The sequence below is a fragment of the Colias eurytheme genome, chromosome 9 (assembly GCF_061535395.1).
Source record: "Colias eurytheme isolate Ceu_HAF_F1 chromosome 9, ilColEury1 Martin Lab GWU primary, whole genome shotgun sequence".
NCBI classification, from domain to species: domain Eukaryota; kingdom Metazoa; phylum Arthropoda; class Insecta; order Lepidoptera; family Pieridae; genus Colias; species Colias eurytheme.
The window spans coordinates 4,032,956-4,058,723 of record NC_142988.1 but is presented as its reverse complement, the minus strand read 5'-3'; the positions used below and the strand labels follow the sequence as shown (position 1 = coordinate 4,058,723).

Genomic DNA, 25,768 nt, shown 5'->3' with positions numbered 1-25,768 from the left:
AATTAACATTCGTCCAAGTCAATTAATTCTTCTTTTTCAATGTTGTATGTAATTTACATTATATTAATTATCTACATACCAGCTATTTATTAAAAATATTCGCATTGCGTAGTATTGCACTTTTTGAAGCCATATTTTCCTTCTCCTCTCAATTTCAAAACGTTACGATTATTTTGCAACTCTCAATTTATACTCAAATAATTTCAACTTAATTTTTCCGTCATTACCGATAGCTCTTTATATTCGTATTATTCCGGTCAATGACCCGCCACATATTATACTAATCTCGACTGAGGGACTGTTCTGAGCGCGGATTGCAATACTACATCAACGACCCTTATTAATTTTGAAGCCAATGACACAACTCCGCGGCATATCAACCCCGTTCCATTAAAAACTTCCCGACTTGAACTTTACTAATAGTAATCCGAAACAAAGTTCGCCGGTTCAAGGTCGCAATTTAAAGTTTTTCGAAAACTTCCCTTCCACAGTTTTTTATAAGTATATAAATCTTTTTGCCGGCAAAGTTTCAGAAAGTTTTTGGCCCAGATTGTCATCGATTTTTGTTTGAAGAGTTTGTTTTTCATTGTTCTTCTTTACTTGTTTGACGGTTAATTCATAAAAACTTTCCCGCCACCACAGTCGATGACATTATCGACTCGTCGACCGTTTGTAAACAAAACTGGCCTAGTCACTCGTTGTGTATGGTAAATGCACTTTTTCCTGGGGAGGTCTAAGTAAACTATATTTGAAGAGGGCAACATATGGCTGTACGTACTTATCCTCTGTATAAATATGAAAAATTTCGAAGACTGTAAATATTTTCCCTATCATAAAGGCATGCATGCAAGTCACCCCGAGGGCTTTCATCACCTCGGTCCTGAATATTTTTGTATGTATCAGCGACCCTCTGTCTCAAGTTATGTAAATGCCCTAACACTTTCTTCGTTTTTCTCGCATTTGCCGCACAATACAGTGCAATTTGATGCGAGATCCCGACATTATCCGCATAGGTGAGCCCTTTCGACACACATTTCTAAATCGAAAAAGTGATTTGGAGCTTATTTTCCTGATCTTGGATACCTTTACTTACTGTTTATTTATTGAAGGCTTATATTTTTCAGGTAATTCATAACAGTTTAGATATTCCAGGTAACTAAAAATCCCAGTGGAAGCAATAGCTTAAAAATTATTACATAAATACAATATCTTTCACAAAAAAGTTTATTCTAAAAAATATTGTTGCATCATGCATAAATCCATATTAGCATTTCAGTATAAATTAAAACGATAAAAATTAAAGCAGCCAGATATTTCCAATTTGATTCCCTTACAATAGTATTGATGTCTGAATCCAAATGAGGTTCCCCAAAGAAATTCAATAACAGGGGATATTTCTGCATTAATTGCTAGTCGCGTAGACAAAGAGAACATAATGAATCAGCGTCCCCGTTGTCCGTCTCGGCTGATTTATTTCATGACTTCGGCTATGCAAATTCCATTAAGATTCAAAGACGTGTACGTACTTCCCCTAAGAAATCCACGACCGCAATGATGCCAATCGCGGCTGAATCTTAATATTTTATGTTGTGTTATTCCTTTTCTTTTTCCTTCCTGATAATATTTATTTCCTCGCCGACAATGAGATTCCCACTTTGGCGCGTAATAAAAAAGAATTATTGTTCATCTTTTTATAGCGTGCCGTTTTGCTGGATTTCGTATTATGAAGATTGAAAGTGTGAGGGATTTTTATTTTGTTTTAAATAACTGTTTTTAGATTCACATTTGTTTTTATTGAAATGTTTTTATCGCAATATTTCCTTACCATATTTGTAATATTATCAGATTTTGATAATATTATGCTGCTCTTGCCTTTAGCTACTTAACAGAAACAATTATAAAAATAAGTGAGTGCTGGTGACAATTAAAATTTGATAAAAACTTAACTTCTTATATTTCTTTCCACAAACACATATAATATCAATCAATGAAAAATAACACTAAAATTAAATTTTCACTTAGGGTACTGTGTGCCCATCACACGTGATTAACAAGGCCCCAGCGGTTTGGCTACAAAAGTGGGAAAAAATCATCGAGGTGCGGCCAAGGGAGTGATCGGGCCGATGATTGATCACACCTCTAATTGGTTGATGGATGGTGTGGTTCGACCTGAACGTTTACTACATACATCTCGTAAGCCATGGGTGTCTTGGATGGAAATTTTTGGTACAATTTCAAGGTTGTGGTACGATTAACGTACTGCTAGTGGTGTTAGTATATCCTGATTATGTGATGTTTGAAAGTTCATCTTCTAAGACTGATAAACGATTATTTAAAAAGTATGTTATGTTTCGAAATGACATATGTAGGTACTTCTCTTGCTCTTTTGAAGTACTGTAACATTTTTCCTATTATTATGATTATATAAATAATAAGCAATTTCATGAACATCTACAGATAAAGTTTTGATAGGAAGTTTTCTTCCTTACTAAAAAATAAAAGAAATTTTATAACCGCTGATTTCCACACAAAGACGAAAATTCCAGAAAAAACATGACAATGATCAAACCTAAACTTCATCCTTCAATCCTACTTTCTATCCTCCACTTTCCACGAAACTTACAACATTTTGTATCATATTTTTTAACATTTAATACTTGCCGTATAGTTTGTTAACAAATATGATGCATCAATCAATCTGATACAATATTGTTTTAAAGGCAAATAACACGAGCAAATTCTCAAAACCCAAATCATTATCGATTCCATCTCATCCTAATCATCCAAATGTAAATTAAACATCAAGAATATAACTTGTGAGGCAACGTAACGTTATTTCCAAATAGTAATTAAATTCCTCAGTACAAAGCAGAAGATATGAGCGGAACCTAATTTTCATAGCTGATTAGACTACCCCACATGGGATCGCATGATTACGTCACAGCCCTTGTTCTGACATCAATCTAAATAAACTTTAACGAGTGAAGGGTTGCTCAATAAAATGTTAGATACGTAGAATTCGCGGACACAAAATAGGATTACGGGTGTCTTATGACCTAGTAAATGTTATTTTATGTAAGTTTGAAATATATTTTCCACGCCAAGCCATTCCTGATTTCTACTTTGGCATAACTGATAGTATAATCATAAAATATAATATATATGAAGAAATAAATTTAATAAGAATAAATAATTATTATGTGACCACGAAATCAAAAAAAATAAACATCAATATAAGATTTGTCTACGATTTTTAAAACCGCCACCTTACTCACTACATAATATACCTTACTCTCTACATAATAATAGTACCTACTATTATGTAGTCTACATTGTAGAGGATAGGATATTTTTAGGTTTTACAAAAGTAATAGAGATACAGACTATGTGCAGACTACATTAAAAATAAGCATATAGATGATGTAGCCCTTCAAGCTTTTAATGTAAAATTTTGTCAACAGTACGTGTATAATTATTTGGATGGCATCATTATCAAAGCGATTTTAGCTCTCGAAGATGCAAAAGTGCATAAAAACATTAAACGTAAACCAATTAACGTGCTTCAAATCTGATGATGAAGTACCGCCAATACACCACTCGAATTTCTTACGTACTTGGGTAACAAATGACCCGTTCCAACAATACGCATCGTGTTTGATCGAGCGCAGTATACTAATATACAGCATTAAAGAGTCGGTGCATATAAAAGCTGTCTAGAAAGTTTCTGTCGCGGGCAAACGATCGATACCGCCGAGGTGGGTAGGGAATTATACTGGGTAATGAACAACAGCTAGTTGCTGGTTAATTTGGGTTATTATGTCATTTGTTCACGGGCGTTAGGCTTTTAATGTTTGTTAATGTGAGATCGGATTGCTGGGGAATTGGGGATTTTTCATTGGTGTAAAATATGCCTGTTAAAATGGAAACAATAGAAATTTCTCATGTCATTATTGGCTTTTATGATATTCGGTAGCAGATATATTGCTTCCTAATAATTGTTTTATATCGTATCTATAAATTTATGATTTTTTAGGCTTTTGTCTCCTTAATATTTTTAAAAGAATTATCTTTAACAGATCATAAATATCTATGCAATGATTATGTGGTTGGTTATACATTAATAGAATCAGCCTATTATATATTGTTTACTATTGCTTATGGTTATGGTTATGCTTAGAAAAATACATTATGGGTTTAAATGAAGACCGCATTACAAAATCAGTTAGCAAATTTCGCCTCCTGTAAAGTGTTGCTATTTTGGGAAGGTAAATAGATGTTTCATTGTTCCACACATAATTATTGAGAGTGCGTACTGAAATTGCGCTTTCATTCCAAAGATGTAGATCTTTCTCCAACAAAGTCTATAATCCCTGGCGATCTCGCGTGCGATCCGATATAGCCAAGTTTTGGTTAATACATAATTGGGACCAAATCCCTATTGGATCCGAATATAGAGGGACAGGTTTCTTAGTGCGTGTTCAAGGGGAAATTAATGAAATTAACCGGTACGACGTGAATTATATGAGAAAATACGGAACACAAACCATAATAAATTATATAAAGAAATCCACATTGGCTTTAGCCAACAAATATTAAACAAGAGACATAGATAAGTATTGTATTGGTGCGTCGATACTAAGCTTTACTTTTTCTGAAATGTTAATGGCTTCAGATTAAATTTATAGTTTTGGTAGTAATGTAACGATTTCCAAGAAACGAGCAGAATATATTGATACTCATATTAGACCAGTTTACAAATAGACTAAAGTTCTCCAAAAATTCCAATGATTTTAAAAATTTATTGCATTTGAAAAAAAATACTTTATCACCAACTATGCAAACGATATCATACTTAGACAGTAGATCAATATTGTAATGTTATTTTCATGTATATTTAAATCACATGTGGTTGGGTATAGACCACAGCACCACCACGGTAGCAACAGCGGTTAATTTATGGCCCCCGTGTGTCCGCACCTTTACGCCTCTCTGCTGATGACGTCCTAGATTTATGGACTTACACAACTTACGTTGAACCAACAGTAATGAGTGCTTTGTATGTGAACAAAAAATTATGAAGGTTTTCCACATTATGCTACAATCACCGTCGGATAATTATAAACTTTCAATAAATTTAATTATGCTTATATTAACCCCTGTAACCGACTGGTTCTTTAGAAAACTAAAGTGTTTTCAGTGCACTTCTGTTTTCATACCGCAATTAAACTGCTGTTAAACTTCTTGCAAGCAGTGTTTGCAGAGCACCTGAACGGTCCGCGAAAGTTGTTCAGACTCCGTGTTTGCCTGCTAATTATCTGAACTGCGCCGAATCAGCGCACAAAACGCTGACCCGACCGTAATGGTCAAACGCAGCTCAAACCGTTTCACGGCTCTATTCAAGTACGGTTTCCGTCCAACCCCGGGTAACCATAGTGACCGCCTACGCTATTATTCCATTGTATCAACATTCATATCGACATCACGTGCAACAGTGGCTCGATTAAATGAGGGGAAACCGAAGCCAGATTTGACAAGTCTCCTTCCAAATTAGACTCCACTGGCCGGCATTGGCACTTCACGCGTTTAAAATCAAAAGCCGTAAAGGGTTACGTTTACGTAATCCGGACCTTTTTGCGACTTGTGTTTGTGTGCACGTCTCGTCTTTTGTCACGTATTCTTAATTAAGGACCGCCGGCTGCCAAGCGACCCCACTCGTCACATTTTCATATCGATTGTAAGAGGGCTTCGCCTACATGTAGTCTTTGGGCGATAATTATTTCTCGAATAATTTCCATATCACCACAACTCAGCGTCAATTGTGAAGCTGTTAAAATAAAAATCATGTCGCGTCACCCCTCTATTTGCGAATAGAAAGCTGAGCCTAATAAACCGCCGCTTAACCTCTCACAACAAAGCTGATACAAACGGAGTGACATCCCGCCTGAAAAGATCTCGCGAAAAAATCCTGCGGTGACGTGTCAAAGACACCGCGAGGCGAGGGTTCTTTGTTGCTTGTCGAAATATTTTTTAAAGCTTAACTCCTTAGCGAATTGAGAGATTAAGTCCTTTTTGAAGAGGCAACCGCTCCCCGGGGTCGGGCGTGATCATTCCTTCAGATCTCATTTCCGCGGATGCTCTATTTGATTGTTATTTTTGTTACTTTTTCTGATTTCGTCCCGGCGCCGGCGGGATTTGAAGTGACAGTCGGCGATTTGCACGAGAGCGTGATAAGTGTTTTCGAACATTTTGTATCAAATTTGTTTGCGTTTCCTTAATGAGATTTCAAAAAGCAGTTGACAAACAATTTAGAATACAACCTTTATTTTTGTTATATTATATTTTGAAACGAGACATTGTCACGTTCCCATCACTCAAAGTGGACACGTGGACGTGGCTGTTAAGCCACGAGAAAATATGCAAATCGCAATAAGGCAGTAGGTAAGCGTTCGTAAGCCGTGTAATTATTCACATCGGATTTGCAAATCGCGCCCGGAGCGTTCCGTTTCCGCACACGCGAATTAAACTGACCCTTAGCGTGCGCTTAAATCAAAACACATGTGCTGAGAGCGGGTTTAGTCGGCCGCTGATTTTGAGATGAGGGCATCCCCTTTTTGCGGGTCCCTGCGTCGATTCCTTGGCGGGCGATGATCGATACTTCTCCCCGCCGCCGGCCGCGACCCTCCTTCCCTCGCTCTTAATTAGGACTCGGAATCTGCGGCGGACACACACACGCACATACGACACGGGTATAATGTTAATCAACTTTCATTATGCACTAAGGAATTATATGGGTACGCCTGAGGAGTGATTATCCGCGTAGGCCGCGTCCTGGGCTAAGAAATCATACTTTATTATGAGACTACATTTGTCCCGACGCCTCGCAAGTCAGACATTCGCATTAGAATTAATGGCGCATATATCATAGCTTGAAATTGTATTGTTGCTACGTCCGAATGAATTATGATTTACTTCATCTACATTATAATACCACACTCAAGTACTCTTTAACGCGTAAACCTACTGATAAAATTGTTAATATCTTATATTAGGGCATACACAGAAACGTGTGTATAATTAGTGAAATATCGTAAAGCTGAATAGTCCCTTAATCGTCCAAGACTTGGCCGGGCCTAGTATTGAGTAATCTACGGTTATGAGGATAAACCTCCAATAAATCTTTCACTTAACCCACCCTTTAATTAACGCATGTAATAAAATTTAATTGATCAAAGCGGATAGTTTGACGATAATTTATGTGCCTCCTTGATAACCTCCTATTTATTCGCTATTATCCTTCGTCATGAAATATGAAATAACACTATTGAAATTTAGTTTCTTATCAAATTCAATAAATAGATATCCAATATAGAGATTTATTAGCTAAGCAAATCAATTAAAAGATAATCTTTCAAATAAAAATAAATAGAATGCCTTTTACTTTTAAAATACGAATCAATCATTTGGCTACACTCATTTGATTAATGAAATATCTTGGTTCATTTTCTTCTCGCGCAATTTATTTATTGTGTTAACTCCGTGAGATATCCGACCATTTAATAAGGAGCTGTTGTCTCAATACAGATCCTACGCATGTAACGTGTCACGATATTCTGGCGGAGTATAATATGTTAGGATTTTCACAGGCCCTTCAGCTAATGTAATAGATGAGGTGTTCTCATTAATAACAAAGAACGTCGAGACCAGCGGGTTGCCGCGGGTTACTCGCTAACAAATTAATAAGATTATAAACTCCTTCCGACAAGTCATTCTTTCCCAGCGTGTGTGGAAAAGCGATTGTGTGAGCAAAGTTTTAGCTAATTAGTAAGTAGTTAGGTTTGTTTGCTTCGCGGATATTATAAATGAGACACTGAAGAAATATAATAGTTTTGACAATTATCTTATAGCTGTTTGATGATAAAAAGAGCGTGTGTGCCGAGCACACGTGTCAGAATTGAAACTTAGAAAGCAAGAGAATTGAAACTTAGAAGGCAAGATTCAAATATACCAAAATCGTCGCCTTATTCCATGATGTGACGCTATTGCCATGACACGACCTTGAAATTTTACTCTCAACACGCCTTAAGAAGTTTCACTTCGATAAATAAAAATCGCTTAATTAACATGCAGGCACTACCTATCACACTTCAACAAACTTAAAACTACTTTACTACATGCTATTAAAAGGATTAGCGTTCAGCATTTTACAGTAAAAGCACTGGCTTTAACTCATTTCATACAATTTTATATTGATGAGCAAAAAACTTCTCTACAGAAAGGGATGAAATGGAAGAAAAACAGAAACTAAAAGTTTCTACATGATAAATACCTAAGATTCCTCCAATGCAAAGGAAAATTCGTGAAAATTTCCTACAAAAAATATATACCTACATATAACACAATCGTATATTTGTTTATTCTTCCATCCTTTATTAAATATGGCCGCAAAATAATCGCGATAAGCCTATCCGAAACAGTTAGGCACATGTGATTGATTGTAAATGAAGTAGCCGAGGGTGATAGTTATTAATGACGCAAGGCTCCGCCCGCACTTCTTTATTTACCCACTAACACCTATTAGCAGACCTCGTCCGATACACTACCTTACACAATATATCATCCAGAATCGTATCAATCAATTTACCAAATTACAACCCGACACACAATTTATCAACCCTTTAATATTACATCTAACGTCAATAAATACACCGTTTTGACGCGATGTTCTCGGTCTAAAACTTAAATACGAGAAATCATTTCAAATCGCTGCCAGCTATCGAAGGGTTTTGTTTTATTTCAATTAAATCTCAATCGTAAAGAGTTGGAAACCACAAGAGTTACTTTATCTTCGACGATTTAAACAGATGTCGTGTTAAGGAGGTCCTCTCACAATATTCGTTTGGAATTTAAATTGCAAATTCGTGCGGTGGCAGGTGCAGCTTCACGATTGAAGTTTCGACCTCCCTTTCTATACTGAATAAAAAGCTTCCCGTCTCGCTCACACACGACTCTCAAAATCAACGAATAATGAACGTCAACAAATAAAACTCGAGCGTTACTAATTACTGGGTCCGTTTGAACGAAGAGAGGTAATCTTTGCACTTTATTTCGAAGAGGAAATCTTGAAGCTAATGGAGTTAATTTAAAAGAGGCCGATGACTGTGATTTTTCTCGCCATGAACTTTTCAGCTCTTGATTTATTGATGGTACAAAAACGCTTTCATTAGGGCGGTTTATGTTTTGTATATTCGTTTGAAGTATGTTAAGGCTTTACACGGTGGAGATTTTTTAATGAGGTTTACGATATTAAATTAAAAGCCTAGTATCAACAAGATGTTTACAATATAGTTACTGCTTGGGCAAGCCGATCACGAAACTGTCTGGTCTTAATGAATGAAGAAATTCCAATCCACCCTTCACACATCCCCCTTTTCAAATCTCCCCACATAGATTGAACAGCGGCCACACTATTTATTCTTATCCTTGATTATGAGACGTTGATCTTATATTTAAAGAAAGAAAATTAAATTTCTCGTTAATCTTCGTCGTGTCCCCGTCGCAGGCCGCCTTTAGAAGCAAGTAATTAGCTTACCAATTTTAAAGAGCCGCTCAACGCTCGGTGCCTCCCATCAATCCGCTCCCCCGACCAAATCGATAATAATTAATTATTTTTGACATAATCACAGCCAAAATCCATTCTGTTTTTGCTAATTCACGTCCCTACAATAAAACGGAGCGACGCTTTTAAGGCCGGCCGGATGAAATTGATAAAAAATAAATAAGCCCGCACAACTTTCCGCCAAGTCAAACAAATTTGACGTTAGCTAACGTTGCTGGATATTGTGTGATTTATTAGCTTTTTGGTCACGTTTTTAACGATAGTTGCTTTTAATAAAAACAAAAACGTATCTCTAATGTTTTGGACAATCATTGGCCCTCTATGGGAATCCAGCACGTGTCCATAAATTACAATAATGTATAACTTCATAATTGTTTGAGCTCGTTCAATTCATGTTAATTGTATTGTTAACACTATACGCATTGATTCCAAGGCATTACAATTTAAGATCACACCAAGTCGTAAGTCTGAATGCCATACAAACGATTGTACCCAGATATCTTCGATAGAAAGCGATGAACAGACACAAATAGTGACATGGGACCGCTGTCAGCCGTACAATTGGACACTGTGTCAATATTGTACAGGTCGCATAATAGCCCAAGATTTGGATGTGGGTACGTAGACTAGTTGTTTACATGTACAATCCTGCTGCGGGTTTACTGTCTGATATTAATGCCTATATAACAGCTATTATTGAAACGTTTTAGAAAGAAGAGACGGAAGAAACTCTGCATCGACTCTACATGTGTCAATCTAGAATAACTTTAAGCAAAGGGTTTCTTTGATTTGATTTCACAGCTAAAAAATTAATTAAAGCACTCAATACATAATTTGATGCTTGAAAACGCGTAATAACAAACCGAACAACAGCCACGGTACAGGTACGTAAAAAATACATTGTGAAAACATTAGGTGCACTTGGGGCGTTTCGGCCCATGATTAAAATCGCCGAGGCATACATAACGAGAGAATGTTTGAACGCTTGCGAATACTTTCCAAGTCCCGACCAGCGGTTGAGGGTGCACCTGCTCATGTTTATTACTAAGACTGAGCCACTTGAACGCTGTTTGTTTAGGAGAGCCTGACCCACTTAGAATACACGAATAATATTCGATTTATAATCGATATATACGAGGTAATCAAGCTGGGTGATGCATATTTTATGAGTGATTATGTTTGCTTCGACTTCCTTGATATTATATTTAAATTGTATAAGATCATAAGATATTCTAATGTAGTTAGACAATCATTTTAGATTACACGACTATAGCAGTCGCTCCTTGAGATACTGTTTTTTTCTTACCAATCATACAAAATCTATTATCTTTCTTCAAGGGACAATTCTCATTGGATACAGATTCTTAATTCTTGTACATGTAAGTGAATTAAAATCTTAATTTGCACATGGAATCATAACATACCACAATTAAGCGTCTTTCACATACAACAAAACCCAAATCACTGACAGTGACGTCTCTATAATTAGATCGATCTTTTGGAGCTGCAATCGCAAACTTTGCAAATTAAATAATATTTTGTACCGCGATCGGACGGACACATGCTAATGCAAGAAGTTTTTAATTAAAACCGTCCGCCGTTAAGAGGCTACGTAATGGCTGATCCTCAGTAGGGACCGATATTGGGTACAGGGAAATCCGTAGCACAAACATATTTAGGTCCGGTGCGTGGTGTTCGTTGAAGCTAATCACCGAGCGGGTAAAGATGCCTATGTACATATTGCCGTATACCCCTTTCTTATTGTTATTAATTCCAATATGAATTGTGTTCGTAGAGGCTTTGGTTTCCCTAGCCGGTTGTAGATACACGTAAGAATGTAGAGCTATAAACTAAAATTTAAAATTTATTTTGGTTATTAACTCTAGATACAATTTTATATTCATGATATATAATAAATCAATTTCATAAATAATTTAGTTAATATATCATAGTGTAACGTATGCACTTTTCTTTTAAATGCAAGCAAAGTATACAACCATTATTTTCACATTTCAAGTTAATAGCTCTATATTATAACAGTTATAAAATGTAAACTTTCAGCTGACTTTGTTCTTAAAAATGCATTATATCTTTACAGATGCACGGGACTGCGATGAGAACAGCTCAGACAAGGTAAGTAGATAACTTTAAAACCGTTTTAACCAAAAAAACGACGTCCATATCCACTTGAGTCTCCCCAAACGCAATACAAACTTCGGCGTCGACTTTATGGCCTCTGTGACCGCTAAATTCGCCGAGGAAAAGTGCAAGCTTGTTTACTCATATATCAGTGGAATTACAGCGACATTTCTTTGTGATAAGCCCACTCCCCCGCTGCCAATAAAGTGATTAAGTCGCAAATCGGTTCGACGCCGCCTTTGCTCTCTCCGTGATATATCGACGTCGCGATACTCGTTCTGTTCTACACATGTGGGAGTTTATCGTAATCTGAAACAAATAGTGTTTAGGGCAGTGCTTTGGAAAACGATTATTATACAAAAATGGTTAGATAAAATTACCAAGGATATAGTTAACATCTACGATTGCATACATAGCTGTCATAAAAAGTTAACAAATATTAAGAGAATCGCGTATAAAATATTAGTTACATTTGATTAAAGACAAATGAGTTCCACATTAACTTCCACAAATAATACGTACGCTATTATAACGGAACAACCGTGCTCTATTACAAATAAATTGCCGATCGAAATCGGTCCGTGTTATAAATTTCATACGTGCTGAGAAATGACATACGGTATTATTTATTACGCCGTGTTTTTTCGGGGAAAATACAAAGAAGACATTGTGATGTAATTGAGCTACGTTTTATCGGGGCACGCTACACGGTTGACGACGATTTTCCGTGTTAAAAGAAACGTCAACGTTTTGCTGACATATGACAACTAAATGTCTTGATGTCTTTATAATATCAAGTTATTATGAACGTTGCCTGTCTCGAAAAAAATGCATTCGTTTCGTTTTATTTTTTTTTCGTATCGAATATGTTAATTTTAATAATCATACCTTGCCGTTACTTTTATAATATATGTTTAATGACTCACACTAGATGACACAAAATTAGTAACAAAATATTATCACAGTAGTCTCTTTATACTATGACAGTAGTCTCTATTTTAGAAGCCTTCTTTTAGACGACAATCTGTTTTTAAAAAGAGCTGGTTACATTTTTGCGTCCTATCAATTTCTAATATTTAAACTAATAAATTTACCTGAATAAATATGAACCTTAATATATCAAAGCGTAACCGCACTGCCACACCAACCTAATTTCGATACAAATTAAATACAATCCTTGTAAGCAAATCACTTCAGCCAATGAACATTAACATCTGTCAACTAGTAATTTAGCAGTTACGAAGCCCCGTGTTTACATGGCTTCCGTTTTCATCGCGACATTAACGGGCGGCGCTATTAACCCTACAAATGACACTAAAATGAAATCTATTCATTTCCTCGCAGGAGTCAATCGTGGCACTGATATTGTTCAATTTCACGCAATCCGAACATTAATGTGGAATAGATACGTGTACGGAACAAATGTTTGAGTGCATTTTAAGCTGTTGTTGTGTTATAATGTATGACAATTAGAAGCAGACTGAAACTGAAAGCTTCTCATCATGTTTTTTTTTATAGGAGTACTTGTTTAAGTGTAAGTTTTCGTACGATTTTTTCTTGGCATCTTTTAAGTTTAAAGATATATACCATTTTTTTATGTCGATAGGGAAAGGCTTGATCACAATCTCGCCTGCTGTTAAGCTGAGATGTGGTCTAAGATGGTACGCGCTTCCCTAGAAGGTATACCTGTTCATTACCATTTATGCCTACGCAAAAAAAAAATATAGAGCTCGATGGTTGGTTTAAAAAAATTATTTCCTATATATTTATTTTGCCCAAAATATTGCAACAAATCGCATCATTTTAATCAATGTCGTACAGATAACTGCTATCAAACGCGTATGACGCTGAATGGGTTAATTTGTTACTGTGATGTTTATCCGAGTTCGTTCAATCTATGACTATTTAGTTCACGCCAAATATCACAACTACATGCTATTTTTAATGTATTAAAAATAGCAGTTCGTAACTGGTATCACTATATTATTGGAATAAAAATAAACAAAATTTAGAAATATCGTGTATGTCGAAATAAATGGTTTCTTTCCAACTGATCACCAAGAAGCTAATTAATTATTAGTATTACGTGGCCTTCACTAGTGCGTCACTTTCATCAGCTATACCTCAGTGACAATCTCATTAATGTCTAAGCCAAGATTGATATGACGCTCGTTAGCCTATTGTAACCGCATCGATTATCAATTAGACGATTACAATAACTTTTAGACAAATTTAGAACAAGGTGGAATATGACAGTCATCAAACTCGGCGTGGGTTAAACATCGGGTGAAAACTTAATATTTATTGCTTATTAGGAATTTTTATGGTGTCTACTTTCTACATAAAAAAATTAATACGTATCATTTACAGTCCACCGTATTAAAAAAATTATCATTCATAACACATATAATACTTCAATCGAAGTCAGCATTTCCTAGAATAAAAAACTCTGAAAAAACGATTATAATAAAATTCACACACACCACGAGCTACGTTTAAATTGTTTTAATACGAAAATGAGATAAATTGGAATTGAACGTCACAAATTGCTCGCCAAATAACACGTCTGCTCATATAATTTTCCACTTGGTTATAAAGAAAAACGCTGTAACCGTAACGATATGGTATTATCAAAAAAATTGGCTGTATTATAAAAGAATTCGTCTTCGGTAACTATCTTGATCAAATAAAAAATTAATGAGACGAGGGTGGACGTTACGTGGACAAATTGGCCCAATCGGTCAACGATACTTCCAAGGGTATTTATAGTTTGTAGAATAAGGTCTAAATAAAAGTATGTACTTACGTATTCATGTTACTGAAACTTATTTGAAGGAACGTTCCTTCTATAATAGATTTAAGATACGATAAATCTTTAATGTGTAGATAATCTTCTTGAAAAAAATCCAATAACTTTTTGATTTTAATCAAAATTTCTCATATTTATAGAATATGAATGTCTTCTGTCATGTTATAAAAATATTTAAAAATGAATTAATAAAGTAATATGTATTTGTATTCAGGATCTTTACCTATTTATAATCAATACAAAACAGCGTTCTATAAAATTTCCAGTATATTTTAAGTTAATAATACGAATTCAATTAACTTTATATAATCACTGAAGGAAATTATTCATCTCTGAGATTTTATAAAACTCGCCGTCACGCTCCAGCAGTCAAAAACAATACTTATTCAAATGAAACAAAAAGCAATTAACGGAGGAGATATCCCTCCGTCCTTAGAGGATACAAGAGAGGAGAGATTATTGAAAAAATAATTAATAAATATTTATGGCGAGCCACCTGAGGAACGACACGGCCGGGATTCGGATTTTATCCAGTACTTGAGAGCACATCTGCAGCGTTACAGGGAAAAGCGGTTTATTACAAATGCAAAATTTTCCATTCATATTCAAAATTTTATATCCCAATGTGGCCGGGAGTGAGCTAATTTATTCCGGGGGAATCCAAGGAGACGTTCCAGCACCTCTCGTCTTGGGGAGGATTAGGGAAGGGTTGAGCGTTACGAAATTGACAGGTGCCTGTCAAAAATTACAATTAATAATTGAGACCGCGCTGCACTGCCGTGACTGTTAATGCAAGGCGCTTTTCTCTTTGTGGGAAGCTATAAAGTTGTCATATTGTCTTTTTATGGTCTTGCCATGATTCTTGTAATTTCAAAACAAACACGCGAATTGCAGTTGACTTGAACTAATATAAATTTTGTTTGTTTTGGGCTTAAATTCTTTATTCAGTTGTCAAACTTAATGTTATATTTACTAGGATAATCGATTTTCGAAGATGACCAAAAATGCAATGAAATGGCTTATCATGTATGTCCACATTTTTATATCAAAGTTTCGATTAACGTTATCGCCACATAGACGTTGATAAGAGCTTACAAATCGTAAAAATGCAAATAAAACGCAATGACTAATTACGTCAATGTTCCGAGCTGTCCATTATGACGGACAGAAAACATCGGGGAGGAGCGATTACGCGGTTTATAGCCCGGATAGCGATTAATGGCGGTAATCCACTGTTTTACTGCACTCCACTGCTTGCCAATATACATACTACACACATAGGGGTATTAACGATGTTTTTATATATAGTGGAAAGTTTTATAAAGAACGATTAAATGATGATCGAAAGTTTCTTCTGGGATTACTGAAAGATTATGGATATGATTAAGCCAATTTTATTAATGGATAAATTTGTAAAGTAAATAAACGAAATTATGTCATGTGATTCGTACCTAACTTATTACGAAAATACAAATTATATTGGTATATTTTTTTATTACATGGTAGTCCTACAACCAAAAATATACCAACGCAAAAAACGCAACAATTCAACCTAAATTCAAACGTACCCATTATTCATCCACAATACGTCACATAATACAATCTCTGCATCCGATGCGTTCAGCTTAACAAATGATCCCACTCCATCATAGGTCAATGAAAGTCCGATACCTACTAGGCGAAGCCATTTGTCAACATGCTGTTATGGCCGCTCGTAAAATCTCCATGTAAGTGGAATAAAAATACATAGTTGTCTGTTAGATGAACGATTTAGGGAATGCACTTTAATTGATAGGGACAGGTGCAATGTTTTAGTAAATTGACGTCAATACATTGGCGGACAGTTGTTTAGGTCGCAAATTGGAAACTTAAAAAATCCGTTGGAAAATTGAAAAATGATACATTAAAATGAGCTAATTGCAGACTGCTAGCTATATTTTTAACTAGGCTTGTTAAGCTTTGTAAGGATTTGTATGATCATGATAAACGTGATTTATAAGCGAAATAATCATTTACAATTAATCATTCAAGTAGCATTTTTTACATGAAAACCAATATTTTTGCAATTTTCAAATGCACCTATATTCGTCACAATCAAATGATAACGCATGTGATATTAGGTTCCAGCTTATCACGCGTTATTAATGATCGTAATTTTTCAGTTACAACTGCCTGCAGCTTTATACATATGGATCACTTGATGCACACAAATATTTTATTGGCATCGCAAATTGTACTATCGTAATATTTTCAATTATTTATTATTTAATTTAAGATTAACATTTGCATTTTTAAAGAATGTGTAGAGCAGGTAGGACAGTAGCTTTCTCAGCTTTTTGTTTTATTTTCAGGTACATAATAATGTGATACTTATAAAATTACTAAAATTATGCATACATTCAGTCATTAGCGCTCGCGCATCGCTCGCAATTTTCATAATCCGTACGTCCCCCTTCAATTTCAGTCGTTCAATTCCATCACGGAATTTTCATAGCGTCTGCGTCGTAAATATTTTGTCCGATTAACCGTTCGTTCGACAGCCGCGAGGCGTAAGAAAATGTTAATTAACGAATCCATTGTTTTCCCGCCCGGCGGCTCCAAGATGGTGCCGCTTCCGATTCCGGCGGCCGCCTTCTTTATGTACGTTTCCCTTATTTTTACGTCAGACGGTTAGAGGTATTGTGGCGCGGCTGCGGCGCACAGTATAATGATTTTAATTTCCTCTAATCAAGCCTTTGGCGGGGCTTAAGAATTCTAATCATGTATACCGCAGCGCCGCAGAGGCTGACAGAAACATCAGCACTTATTCTGATTGCGTCGAGTGTGGCGCTGAATAATTAATACGCCTTTATTTCGCGTTATTCTCCAACGAAACAAAAGCAGTGTCGTGTTAATTTATGAATTGTGACGGTTGAAATCAACTGGATTCGTTCTGCTTTTATATTACTGGATTAATTGAAATACAAGAAGTCGGCATTGTTTCATAACACCCTACTTCAATATCCTGAACGTTAATTATATTAGGTATTATTTATTAATCTTTTGTTTCTGTAGAGTGTGTAAAAAGCTTTTAACTTTAATTAAGTGTAAAAGCTTAACAAATATCAACACTCTGCGTTTATTGCATCGCATAACCATAACTTCACTAGATCGTGTCACGCGGTCTAAAGCCGACTATCGAGATTTACCTCTTTCGAGACACTCCAAAAACTACACAGACCCGTGAACACAGAAAATACGATCGTTCCAATGTAAAACATGATAGCCATTATCAAAAATATCACGACGAGTAAAGTTTAATTATATGGGGTTGGGAGAACAACCCCTTCGTTCAATTCGCACTAACGACCACATTTCGGTCGTCTAAATCACGGCCACGCCACTTGCAATTAATTTTTTGACTATTAAACGTTCCAGTCAGATGACTGGAGGCACGCCATTCGAACAAATTTATATTTGAAAGAGAAAATAAACATTGACTTTATGCCAAACAGTGAAACAAGTTAGTGATATTACCATCCAGGGTAAACATAAAAGGAATAGGTTTCGTAATCGTATTAAAGGAATAAATATATCAACAAATTACTCATACCAAATAATTTCATTCAAAAGTAATATGAAAAATCATTTTAAATAATCCCTTCGACGAGTATGCGAGCACCTAACAATTTATTCTTTACAAAAAGACCACTCTCCAAATATCATGTCGGTTTTAGTGTAACCCTCGGTTCAGCAATAAAACTATGACGAACATTGGTAACCCACGCTTCCCACTAACCACTAGGTGAAAAGAACAACACAATCGCACGTGAGCTTTTCAAATCCACAGGGTTTGTACGCGGTCGAACACCGCACAATTAAGACAACCCTTCCTGGAGCCTGGTTAGCATTCAAATCACTTGGTGAACGGAGGCATCACGCCCACACTCTTTATGCCGCGAAATTAAGTGAGAAAACAGCCTCTACAACGGGAACTGAGTGTAAAATATAACACACAATTTACGTAAAATTTTTAAATGTCTTCACACTTTTACGCTTTGAAACATACGTTTATTTTGAACTCGATTATGAAAACCTTTCTGTTTGTTACTTATAAAGGCTCACGAAATCAACATCTTTGCAACGCAGCAATTAACCACACATGATTAGCCGATGCATACACAAATAATGAAGTAGCTTACTTCGATTAATTATGACGAAACAAATCGGCTTCATATCCCCGACACACTTATAACCCTCGAATAAATAAGGCAGCAATAAAATGCGAAAAAACGATTACAGATCAATGAAGCGCACCTTCCCTCTTGGGACGCAAATAAAACCCAAGTACACACTTCAAATATGCTTTTCTTAATCGTTCTCATAAAACAAAGATCAGACCGCGATCCCCCGCGAGTGAAAATATAAAAATCACCCTCATTGCTCATACTCGCCGTCTATCAATGCGGATTTTTCCACAAATTGTTTCCAAACGGAGCCCTCGAATCGATATTGTTTACTCCGGAAGTAATCACAAAACGCATTGAAAATATACAAATGCTAATTCCGACCATTCCGCGCACTCTTGGTATCGAGTTTTGTAAATGGCTTCATTGATTTTAAGTCATTCTGTTATACTGGTATTTGAATCCATTATGATATATTCACCTGTTTTCCTGAATACTGAGACTTATTTCTTAGAATTAAAAGTTAAATTTATCTTATGGTATCCAAAATTGCTTACAATATTATTATTAGCTTTGAATTGACCGACACTTCTGTGTTATTTTATCTAAAACAGATTATTTACTGCTTGCAAACTTTAATTTACTACCAAGAATTACTTTTCCGTGAAGTTTTATACCTAGATGCCTGCACAAAAGTGTCACCCGCACAACCCAGGGAATATTTTTAACATCTTTAAGATTTTGCCTAAGGTATCGACTCAAGTTGAATTGGCTTAAAACCTCCCGGCGGATGTGTCATTGTAATTTACCGGGGGATGACGAACGACGCCCGGAGCTCGCGATTATACCGTAAGCCATTTTAATCTTAACTTAGTTAAAAATCTTGCGTCCAACATTAACATTAATCACTTTTGACAGCCTCTGTTATGGATATGCTGTAATTAGAGTATATAATGGGATTTTATTGTAATTAGTGGGATAGTGGGTAATGCGGGAAATGCAGTGTCTTTGGATTAATTCATTTAGGGTACCCTGACTTGACAATACATTAGAATATGTTATCTTTGTTTATATTATCATTATTAGTACACTTCTTAAAAAAATTAGTATCGACGCATGTGAGACATGCTTATGAACGTTTCTTCTTTCTCTCAAAATATATTCACATATCAATATTGTGGTGATAAAACGTTAGTGTCTATACACACTTTTCTGATAAATATTTTGTATAAGAACCCGCTATTTTTGGTGTGTAATATTAGATTCATAACAGTCAACATTAATGATTACTTAGTTTAAAATAGAGGGATTTAATTACAGTATTATTTCCAAAACAAAGGAAAGTGCCTTCATCAAGCATAAAATCTAAAGCTTAATTGAACGTCGACATTGAGAGATTTCAATTCAATTACTAAACCATATTTAACGAAATCCAATCCCCTTTTCCCTTGAGAAATAATATTATTTATTCACAAAAAATAATACAAAACGCGGTTGCGAAACGCGCTCTGTTGGTTTAGCGGAGATCACTCGATGTAAAAGTTGGAGGCGCACGACGGAGGCAGGAAGAAAACTTGGATAAGCGAAACCCTCTAAAAATGATTGATGCCTTCGCCTGCCGGGGTGATCGCTCAGCGCACCGTCGCTCAAGACTAAGCATTTTAAAACGAATAAACGTCGAACAGCCAATTTGAAAATGAACATCATTAGCGCTATATTCGCGGAGCCAACCTCGCCAATTCATTGTTGCTCGATCGAATTTCAAATTTTTACTCGACCCCAGTTTTCCCGACTGCTCTGATCGGTTCGAACGTTTAATTCGAAATGCACAGAGTAAACAAAGACGATCCACGTATTTGAATGTAGCCAATTTCCTCTCGTATCAAAGTATCGAACAATTGTTTGAAGACATGTTATTACGTGCTTGTAGCCTGGATGCTAGCATCGAGACGTTCGTTTCTAAGTCTTTGTTTAGAATATAACAATTAGGTGTACAATGGGGCCGGTTGCGAGTGGTGTTATCGCAGCTGATGGCAGCACAATGTGGCCGTGACAATACATGCGCAATATCTTTATGCTTCCTTTTGAAGGCCGATGCACTCGCTTGTATAATCAGACTCCATTGCGGTTCGTTTAAGGTTACCATAGACTAATCATAATTAGGCAACAGACAATGCAAAGTAATTTAATATTATTTAATCAACAATATATTTATTGGGTTTCGCAGCTATACAGCTGCTGTTATACAGATTTGAAATCATCACATCATCATCATCATCATCATCACATCAGCCTATTCCCGTCCACTGCTGGACGTAGGCCTCTCCCAGATCGCGCCAGTTTTCTCTTTCTTCGGCATACCGCATCCACCCAATGCCGGCCACCTTCTTCAAGTCGTCAGTCCATCGCGCCGCAGGGCGTCCTACACTACGCTTGCCTGTGCGTGGTCTCCATTCGAGCACATGCCGACTCCATCGACCGTCTGTTCTCCTACAGACATGGCCAGCCCACCGCCACTTCAACGTGCTTATTTTGCGAGCTATGTCGATTACTTTGGTTCTTTGTCGGATAACCTCGTTACGAATTTTATCAGACAAAGAAACTCCTAACATAGCTCGCTCCATAGCTCGCTGCGCAACGTTGAACTTATGGATGAATCCGCATGTGAGAGTCCACGTTTCGGCTCCGTACGTCATTACAGGTAGGATGCACTGGTTAAATGCTCGCGTTTTTAAACTCTGAGGGATTGACGACTTAAATATCCAGCTAGGCAAACACAACTTCGAGGTGGAAGCCAACAGAAGAATTCGTCTGGGTTGGGCAGCATTCGGCAAGCTTAGCTACATATTTAAGATTTGAAATAATCACTGAAAATAAATTCACTTATAATTTATGCAGTTTATATTTTATATTACCTATATTAAGAGTTCAAAACATTTTTATCTGAAAGAAGATCTAGAACTTCAAATTCATGAATGTGTCATAAAAATTGTTTGCAAAAGTCTCAATTGGTTTTCAGTTACACGACAATGAGAGGGAATGTCGTCGAATTAGTTAGATCTTAGATGTGTAGCTTATAGCGACATCACACAATACATGTGGCTTTTTTATATTAATAATAGTTATTTATACGTTATTCCTGTTTAGTCTATCTTTCACTTATCTATGGTCACAGTGAGACACCTCGAAGGCATCGCTTTGTTCTCACTTCCTCTCGCCTCCCGACGTCTCTTGCTATTTCCAGTTGAAAGCACAATATATTTTGAAATGCCCTTTTATATTCTTATACAATTGTGTCCATCTTCATATTAAATTTTAATATTTCGTTATCAAACTGCAAGTAAGCAAATTGACATACGATAGATGCTGAAAGGAAAGCTCTATAGTAAGTACTAGAGCTTTTCCGTACTTGCAGATTAATAACGACTTTTGAACTCTAAATATAAAAATAAGAATAAAATTAAAGTAAACCCTACAATTCGAAGCTTAATCTACCAAACGTTCAAACCAGGTGAACTATTTTGAACAAACAAAACGATGGATTAATTTAAACACGGTTTTAAATTAAACCGCTGTTTCACTCAGTGACGCGTACATCATACAAACGTGACACCTGGTTGGATCGGTTAAATCGCTTAAATAGCTAATTGTCTGTAGGATGCCACAGGTAAACACTCGCGTATTTCAACACCGCAAATGCGAGCTACGAATGACGAAACATTAACTGGGTTTTGATAATAAAATAGGTTTTAGAATTTTTGATCTTTGTTGAGTGTTAATCTTTTGTAACCTCATTGTACCTTATTTGTCAACGATCAGTCAGTTTTTATGTCGATAATTTTCTTTCGAAAGGATTTTTATTACTCTCTTTAATAAATACATTTTAAAGAACTAAAAATATTCGAGAAGGTTTAACAAATTAATATTACGAGGTATAATTTCTTCAGTTTAGAATTTATATAAATAGTGTCACAGGTCAGATGAATAAAATAAATGATTAAATATTACTGATGACTGTAAATAGCTATTAAGTAGAATATAAATACCATTTAAAGTACATAATATAAATTAACAAATAACAATATTCATATTACCGCATCCAATGTGTTAATATTCGTCATCCATGATCCAACTCGCACTATCGCACTAATCGTCGATCATGTACAACCTCATTCGACATGGAGTGATTTAATTTCACTGATATTTATTACCCGTAAAGCCTCGAAATTACCACATTTAAAAGCTATTTTACAATCCCTTTATAGAGTGAAAAGCAACAGTTCTGTAAATTATATTACGGTACATATATGAAATGTTTAGATTTCTTATTTGTTTGATATGTAAATTCAATAGTAAACAAATATATCTTTTCATAATATATTTCACAGAAAAGATACGACACCTACAACCGAAATCTACTAGACTAGGTACTAAAATGATTCCCGCAATAAAGTTAAAAATACTAAAAGATTTAAAAGAAGATTTACAAATATTTCAGTGATTTTACAACGTGCTTCTGACACTATAAATTTAAGCCTACATACGAGTTATGTCGTGATCTTTATGGCTATTTCGAGGCGTTTTATGGGAAGGGGAAATATTTGCTTGAAATAGAAGAGAAATATTCACACCAGTAGAGACATTTTTTGTATGAAAACATACGTTTATTGAATAAAATAACAAATCTTAAGCCAGTCTATGATCTTTAAATTTCATTTCAGATATTATTTGTATGACATAAGTTTTAAAATTAAAGAAAATGTTTAGAGATAATGGAGAAAGACATAATATAGTGATAATTTTACTTAAATAACTCTACATTCATTATATTATGTAATTTAATTTTAATTTATTTTGATTGATGCAGCACTTTATTTTTTTACACTTTTCATTCTTACTGTCATAATACTTACTCATTAATAATATTCCACGTAAAACTATAAGAAATCTCAATATTCCCTCACAAAATCATGAAAAAAAGCACATTAAAGCACCTCGCACCACCGCGTCGTACAATTCTTTATTATTCATGGGGCGATCTCTCAGAGTGTTTTATATGAGCGACGATCGAGTATCAATTTGTACTGAACGAGCGTATTACCATACCCTGGGCCTACATTGTTTCAGGGGAATTTCTTTGTTAGTTCCAAATCATTATGGAAATTTTTCGTGTAACTTACGCTTCAATGGGTATGAATGATCGTGGGTTTGGAAATATAATTTTATTGAGTATATTTAAACGCTCCTTACAATATGGTTAGATAAAAACAAAGGGATTAATTTAACAAAGATGACTTCCCTCTAAGATCCCGCAAAGCTGAGTTTTCTCATTTATTTTTAAAAAGCCATTGAGGTACGAAATTTTCGGTATGTATAATTTCATTCAATTTGTAGTTTTACGTACTTGATAATATGACTATAATTAAAATAGCAGTGATAAAATTGTTTTACCCGTATTATGTACTTTATTAAAATTTCATATAACATGTATTTTGTAATATTCTGATATAATTTCTACCCACAGACCATTTGGTTCAAAAACCGATGATTCATACAAAGGATTATAATACGAAAAGGTATTTCAAACGTCCCAAAGTCAGTCTCTTAGCGTCTAGGTAATCTAACCGAGACAATACGTTAAGTAGTGTACGTTTATGAGTGTTCATTAGAGATACTATAAAGACGGCGGAGACGACGCCGGCTAAATTGGCTGTTCTGAATATCGTGGAATGCGGTGACACTATTCGCAAATGAAAATATTATATGCGAAAAGCTCTTAACTGTTCAACTAAGACATAGTTAAAGAGGCTACAAGGGTGGCTTTGCATTTTTAGTTTGTGTTGTGGTAGTATTGTATAGTAATAGACGTTCGTAATAATCATACCTATTATTTCATTAAGCGTATTAAGAAACAAAAAAGTAAATATAGGTAGGTGAAACTTAAAAGTATTAACTTATTGTCCAGACTAAAGAGTAGATAATTTATTACCAAATCTCTAGATTAGTTAATGCTAGATTCTCGTATGTATCTATTTGGCAATATTTTTAATCAAGTTTAAAAAATTGGTGTAAATTGGTGTAACATCATCATTGACGTGACAAAAAAATCAAAGTTTGTCGCTCCTAATGCTTGCGTACGTGAGCAACGAAATCGAATTAAAAATTAAACCAAATTAAATTGAAACTACTGCAAGTAAGAGGGTAACGTTCTGAATTCCGATTTTCGCTTACCAAATGAACATTCATTTCGTTGCAGATGTACATAGTTTAACTAACAAGGGGCTGTTAATTTAAATTTACTATCTTAGCTCCAAGTAATGAACGGGAAGATGATTGTTATAATGGGATTGTAGATTTCGTGTCGCGCAGTCGTAAGTATCTTGTTATATGTGTATTTGTTGAAACGAGTCAAGTATTCCTCAATATCTATTGATATGAGAGTGTTATTGTGTGGAAACTATAGGAATTAAGAGCTAGTTAAAGATTTTGAAATAAGGGTTTATCAAATTGAAAATAAATACTGTGTAAAATTTTCAACATAGAGCTGATAGCAAAACGTGCTAAAGATACTTGCTAGTATATTCCTGTTTCGTATAAGGATTAAAATTTACATATTACATTAGATTTCAAAATGTCTGTTACAATTTAAAATGCCTAATTTTATGTCACACGTATTTCACACTTAACATTAATTCTTAAGACGATTCTTAATTACACATGCTCTAGTGGCAATTTTTAATTAGTAGCGTCTGAGAATCCGTCTGGAGCCGCGAGGAGAGGCAGGTGACAACGGGGAGCGGTTAAGTGTGGCATTTTACGGCTTTTATGCATATTTGATGGCACCCGCCATAATCTGTGCGGTGAGGGGAGCTTCGCCTACATTGGTTATGAATTGTTCTTCTGTGAATGCCTTGAGATTATAAGTCTGTATGTAATAAGTCATTGTGAAGATTTTTGGCGATCTTGAAGGTGCAAAATAATGAATTGCGCGAATTGGTGTAATCGCGTAGGATTGAAACTATTTTTTTTTGTAAATCG

General features: G+C 35.4%; 1 protein-coding gene across 1 annotated transcript in view; it reads left to right on the top strand.

The window, feature by feature from the left end:
- The window catches only part of LOC149905734 (uncharacterized), a 162,866-nt gene that overhangs the window by 135,415 nt on the left and 1,683 nt on the right, over positions 1 to 25,768 (top strand). Inside the window, exons 3-4 of the mRNA XM_090105306.1 lie at positions 4,861 to 4,867; positions 11,713 to 11,749. Coding sequence (XP_089961432.1) covers positions 4,861 to 4,867; positions 11,713 to 11,749 — 44 coding nt within the window. The remainder of the gene's footprint in view (positions 1 to 4,860; positions 4,868 to 11,712; positions 11,750 to 25,768) is intronic.